The following is a 6,776-nucleotide window of genomic DNA, read 5'->3' as shown; positions in this document are numbered from 1 at the left end:
ACTTGTTAACATCAATTCAATCTACCACACATAACAACAGCATCATCAATAGTTATAGACATGACATGGCACATGGTTTTTGCGGCGCGATGACATTGAACAACATGATGTGCGCGTCGACACAACAAAACAAAGCATCAAATTTTGAATTAAGACATTTTTCAACAAAATGTTGTCTTGTGCAGGCCTTTAATATGGATATCTAATGATAAATATTTCAAAGACCTTTGCAATGACGTGAAAATCGGAAAAAATATTTTTTAACCCGAATTTTTTTCACCATAAAAAAAATTGAAAAAACAAAAAAAAAATTAAATTAAAAAAAAAAATTTAAAAAAGAAATATTAAATAACAATTCGAAAAATTTTTTTTCCAAAAATTAAAAAAACAACTTTGGAAAAAAAAATTTTGTTTACCTAAAAATATTTAAATTTTTATTTTGAAGTATAATTTGGTGAAGGGTATATAAGATTCGGCACAGCCGAATATAGCTCTCTTACTTGTTTTTTGAAAAAATATTTTTAGTGTTTTAGAAAACAAATTAATAATTTTCTTTTAAAATGTATTAAAGCATTATTTTTAGAATAATCACACATTGAAAAGTTGGAATAAATCAAGGTCCCAGTTAAAGTTAAAATTTTCATAATTTTTTTCTGAATGGACTCAAAACTCTGGGGTGTATCGGACACCGGCTTCGCAAAAATCACTTTTTCTGTATATCAAAATTTTCTGAAGTACTGAAAAATATACATAAATTCAAAAAGTAATTTTTGGTTCACAATGTTAATAAACAGTACTATATTATAAATCATATAAAAGGTATTTTGAAGCCCTATTCAATGATTCCCATAATGATCAATGATTTTCTAAATATATGAGAAATTTACTATTATATATATTGACTATAAATTCTTCTAACCCCTAAACCATAGGGTAACATAGTGACGAGACGGAATTGTCAAAAACCTAAGTCTGTTGTCAAAAACCTAACTCATGCAACAACAAAATAACTCGCGTGAACAAAACATACCAGAAAACAAACTTTTTACAATACATTTATGAACAGTTGTATAAAACCGTAAAACAGAAAAAAAGGCATAAAATACGTATTTTTGCAACCATACATGTAGTATTTGTTATTAAAAAAAGTATGTTATTTTTTCCAAAATAAAATTAACATTATATATATAGTTTTTCATTACTAAAACCGATATCTTTAGTGGTGCCAAAAAACGACTTATGCATTTCGATAGGGCAATGTCCTAGGAACCACGCTAAGGTGTTGTCACTTTCGAAAAATTAGCCGTTTACAGGGTATACCATATAAAGTTGTAAAAAGAGTAATATTATATATATATAGTTTTTCATTCCTAAAACCGATATCGTTCGTGGTGCCAAAAAACGACTAATGCATTTCGATAGGGTAATGTCCTTGGAATCACGCTAGGGTGTTGTCACTTTCGAAAAATTAGCCGTTTACAGGGTATACCATATAAAGTTGTAAACAGAGTAACACTATATATATATAGTTTTTCATTCCTAAAACCGATATCGTTCGTGGTGCCAAAAAACGACTAATGCATTTCGATAGGGTAATGTCCTAGGAATCACGCTAGGGTGTTGTTACTTTCGAAAAATTAGCCGTTTACAGGGTATACCACATAAATGTGTAAAAACCGTAATATTATATATATATAGTGTTTCATTCCTAAAACCGATATCGTTCGTGGTGCCAAAAAACGAATAATGCATTTCGATAGGGTAATGTCCTAGGAATCACGCTAGGGTGTTGTCACTTTCGAAAAATTAGCCGTTTACAGGGTATATCATATAAAGTTGTCAAAACAGTAACACTATATATGTTATTGTTTTTACAACTTTATATGGTATACCCTGTAAACGGCTAATTTTTCGAAAGTGACAACACCCTAGCGCGATTCCTAGGACATTGCCCTATCGAAATGCATTAGTCGTTTTTTGGCACCACGAAAGATATCGGTTTTAGGAATGAAACACTATATATATATAATATTACGGTTTTTACACATTTATGTGGTATACCCTGTAAACGGCTAATTTTTCGAAAGTGACAACACCCTAGCGTGATTCCTAGGACATTACCCTATCGAAATGCATTAGTCGTTTTTTGGCACCACGAACGATATCGGTTTTAGGAATGAAAAACTATATATATATAATATTACTCTTTTTACAACTTTATATGGTATACCCTGTAAACGGCTAATTTTTCGAAAGTAACAACACCCTAGCGTGATTCCTAGGACATTACCCTATCGAAATGCATTAGTCGTTTTTTGGCACCACGAACGATATCGGTTTTAGGAATGAAAAACTATATATATATAGTGTTACTCTGTTTACAACTTTATATGGTATACCCTGTAAACGGCTAATTTTTCGAAAGTAACAACACCCTAGCGTGATTCCTAGGACATTACCCTATCGAAAAGCATTATTCGTTTTTTGGCACCACGAAAGATATCGGTTTTAGGAATGAAACACTATATATATATAATATTACGGTTTTTACATATTTATGTGGTATACCCTGTAAACGGCTAATTTTTTGAAAGTGACAACACCCTATCGTGATTCGTAAGACATTGCCCTATCGAAATGTTTTAGTCTTTTTTTGGCACCACGAAAGATATCGGTTTTAGGAATGAAACACTATATATATATAATATTACTCTTTTTACAACTTTATATGGTATACCCTGTAAACGGCTAATTTTTCGAAAGTGACAACACCCTAGCGTGATTCGTAAGACATTGCCCTATCGAAGTGCATTAGTCGTTTTTTGGCACCACGAACGATATCGGTTTTAGGAATGAAAAACTATATATATATAATATTACTCTTTTTACAACTTTATATGGTATACCCTGTAAACGGCTAATTTGTCGAAAGTAACAACACCCTAGCGTGATTCGTAGGACATTGCCCTATCGAAGTGCATTAGCCTTTTTTTGGCACCACGAACGATATCGGTTTTAGGAATGAAAAACTATATATATATATATAATATTACTCTTTTTACAACTTTATATGGTATACCCTGTAAACGGCTAATTTTTCGAAAGTGACAACACCCTAGCGTGATTCGTAGGACATTGCCCTATCGAAGTGCATTAGCCTTTTTTTGGCACCACTAACGATATCGGTTTTAGGAATGAAAAACTATATATATATAATATTACGGTTTTTACACATTTATGTGGTATACCCTGTAAACGGCTAATTTTTCGAAAGTGACAACACCCTATCATGATTTCTAGGACATTACCCTATCGAAATGCATTAGTCGTTTTTTGGCACCACGAACGATATCGGTTTTAGGAATGAAAAACTATATATATATAATATTACTAAATGAATATAATATTATTATATAAAAAACGTTAAGGCCAGGTAACTTATCAAAATTTTAAACATAGTTAAGCTTAATCAATGTTTAAATAATTTTTTTGTATGGAAAAAATATATTTAAACATTAACTATGTTTAAAATATTGATAAGTTACCAGGCCTAAGTGCTATAAAAAATGTTGTGTAATATTGCTTTTTTATTATACAATATTTCATTAATTAATTAAATATCAGAAGTGACTAATATAAAATTAGGTTCCTGAAGTGTTTTTCTATTGATTACCGTTTAAAAAAATTTAATTCGTCCTAAGTTGTCGTGGTGGCAAATGCTGAAAGTTACCTCTATTTTTGTCACGTTTTGTTTACATTTATTGTTATGTATTGTTACGCACGTGTTTTTTGGTAACAACAACAACATGCATTAGTTTACTATACTACACTTTTAAATAGTAGTAGATACAAAAATACTGCTACTATTTTATGCAGCTCTGAAAAAAAGTGTGTTTTAAAAGTATGTTTTGTTCACATCGGTAACAAAATACATGGTAGTCAATGTATTTTGTTGTTGTATCAGACTTTTGATTTGTTGTATTTTTGTTTGACAATACGGAGTGTCTCGTCTCTATGTATAATTCTCTATGCCCTAAACTCTTGATTTATTCCGAAAACATTGCTAACATTGTTAATCCGACTTTAATAGTAACTATTGTCGTAAAAATACATTATTTACAAATTTTAGCCGACATTTAAGCCGCCGCCGTTACTTTCTTGTTTAAGCCGCCGCCGCCGACCAAAATATACCCCGCCGCCGCCGCCGATCATTTTACTTCGGCTTGTTTCTCTGGCTGGTAGCCCTGCATTGAGTAGCAAAATGTCGACTAGTAATATCATGGACTGGTGTGACACGGAGATTAAAATTACACCATTTTCTTTTAAATGGACCATTAAAGGATTTAATCCTTACAGTAGACATAATTTAAAATCCGGCGAGTTTGTTGGTAATGATGCATATGGTAAGGAAACAAAATGGATATTGGAGCTCGATCTTAACTCTAATCCAGATAGTATTCTGGTATATATAATCCAAAGATTAATGAATCATGAAGCATGTGATTCCTTTTTAATATTTTCCATATTAGACACTGAAGGAAGAAAAGCAGTTTCAATTAAGAAAAATATAGATGGCTACGAATACCCCCCTCATGGTGATAATTTAATTCGAAGAGACGTAATTTTTGCTAAATCATGCAAGTTATATCCTAAAAATGTCTTAACAATATTATGTGAAATTCATGTTAAAAGTAGAGTTGTAACAACTATGAAATCACAATGTCTTTCTGACAAAATGGCTCAAGAAACCAAAAGTACGTTGCGTGATGATTTGCACAATCTTATTCAAAAGAAGAAATTTTGTGATGTTATAATAAAGACAAAGGATGATAAAGAAATCCAGGCTCATAAAATTGTATTGGCGGCTCGTAGTGAGGTTTTTGCTGCCATGTTTGAGCATAAAATGAAAGAGAATGAAGATAATTGTGTCAATATAGAAGATTTTGATAGTGACGTATGTGAGGAAATGCTGCGCTATATTTACACCGGTAAAGTCCCAAAACTAGATGAAATGTGGGATGAACTGTTAGCTGTAGCTGATAAGTATAATTTGAATGGCCTCAAAACTATATGTGAGCAAAAGCTGACCTCCGATCTGTCGATGGAAAATGCAGCTAAAAAGTTAGTTTTAATAGATCGTTATGGATTTAGAAAGTTGAAAGATCAAACTATACAACTATTAAATGAAAATGCCAAAGAGTTCATTAAATCTGCTGAGTTTGAAGAACTGCATAGAAATTTTCCGAATTTATTAAAAGAATTATATATTTCAGCTGTAACAAAAAAATAAATTTCAATAAATCGTATGAATGTAATTCAAGTTAAATTAATTAATATGATTTCAGCACGATGGCCACGTATCAAACTGATTTGACAAATAATATGTATGTATTGGTAATATTTAGTTTTGCTTAACCTAGCGTTTACACATGCAAGTAACAGTTCGAAAAACACAATACATTCACACTTTTGCACTAACACAAGCACACATGCAGCCACTTACAGCTCACTGCCTAGTGAATTTCGATGGACAGTGATTTTTTGACACTTACTGCAATAAAGTGTCAAAAACACAAACAGAGTTGCCTAACTAAAAAAATTTAAAAAAAATTACTGGATTGTGGTAAAATAATTATTATATTTTTAACTTATTTTATGTATATTTGTAAAAAAAATTGTTTTTTCTCTTCAAATATGAATAAAGAACGCTATTAAATTAATTTAAGAGCACTAATCTCATTAAAGTAATAATAATAATTATTTATAACAATTATTTCCCTACAAATATATATATGTGGTATCCTAGGCAACTCTTAATAATAATGTGTTTACGTTTTGACGACATTTTTAAAATGAACTTTTACTTGCATGTGTAAACGCTCAAGCAACTTGTAGACATTTCGATGTATTTTCGACATTTTCGATAATAATACGTATTCTCAACTTTCCTCAATCTACTTGCATGTGTAAACGCACCGTAACACAGCAACGTATCAAACCAAAGTATAACAAGTAGTCCAACTCTTTGACAGCAGTACCTAACTCTAAACATGTGTTAGTGAAAAAGTACCTAAGTCTAAATATGTGTTAGTAACAAAAATATGTATGTTTGGTGACTTTTTAATTTTCACCATACCTGCAGAGTCTTATAAAATTGTTTGGAATTTTTATTACTTTATTAAGTAGGTTTTTTTGAAAAATAATTTATTAATTAAAATTAATTCAATAAAAAAAATGTATACAAAATTTTATAATCGTGTGCTAATTAAGAATTTGTTTAACATTGGTTTTAAAGCTGCAAAAATTAATAAAAATGCGCAATAAAGCAATAGTGCTCTAAAATACTTAAAATAGCAACTAAAATTTTGATTTTTTTAAACTTTTTATTCACCTCATGTCAGAAACGAACAAGAAAATACGCAAAACACTAAATAACGGCTATAAATATTTTGAATTATTTTTTAAAAATAATAAGAATTGCAGAACTTAACATTCTGTTATATTTCTACATATAAACCGCTCATTAAACAAGGTAATTATGGTTATTTTAATTGTTATACCCTACACCACCATAGTACTTATGGAGGGTATATTGTGTTAGTTCAGATGTTTGTAACGTGCAAAAATATTGTGCCAACACCCACATTAAAGTATACCAATCTGCTCAGGACCACTGAGTCGATTAAGCGATGTCCGTCTGACCGTCCGAATATCAATTTAACTAGCATTGGTATTAAAATAAATTAATCATCTTGGTGTAGGGTATCATATTGTCG

The 6,776-nt window shown here is 30.7% G+C and overlaps 1 protein-coding gene across 1 annotated transcript; it reads left to right on the top strand.

The window, feature by feature from the left end:
- The first annotated feature begins 4,246 nt into the window (after nucleotides 1-4,246).
- LOC135951424 (speckle-type POZ protein-like) lies at nucleotides 4,247-5,305 on the top strand. Its single transcript, XM_065501078.1, has 2 exons — nucleotides 4,247-4,403; nucleotides 4,530-5,305. The coding sequence occupies exons 1-2, from the start codon at nucleotides 4,262-4,264 to the stop codon at nucleotides 5,288-5,290; spliced, it is 903 nt and encodes a 300-aa protein (XP_065357150.1). The 5' UTR covers nucleotides 4,247-4,261; the 3' UTR covers nucleotides 5,291-5,305.
- The last annotated feature ends 1,471 nt before the right edge of the window (nucleotides 5,306-6,776 follow it).

This window comes from Calliphora vicina, chromosome 2 (assembly GCF_958450345.1).
Source record: "Calliphora vicina chromosome 2, idCalVici1.1, whole genome shotgun sequence".
Taxonomy (NCBI): Eukaryota; Metazoa; Arthropoda; class Insecta; order Diptera; family Calliphoridae; genus Calliphora; species Calliphora vicina.
This window is presented reverse-complemented; position numbering and strand designations above follow the sequence as displayed.

What these genes read in the sequence shown, in the direction of transcription:
- LOC135951424 (XM_065501078.1), top strand. Translation starts at nt 4,262, where the DNA reads ATGTCGACTAGTAATATCATGGACTGGTGTGACACGGAGATTAAAATT. An exon ending in TGTTGGTAATGATGCATATG is followed by an intron (nt 4,404 to 4,529) that starts GTAAGGAAACAA and finishes TTTCCATATTAG; the next exon opens with ACACTGAAGGAAGAAAAGCA.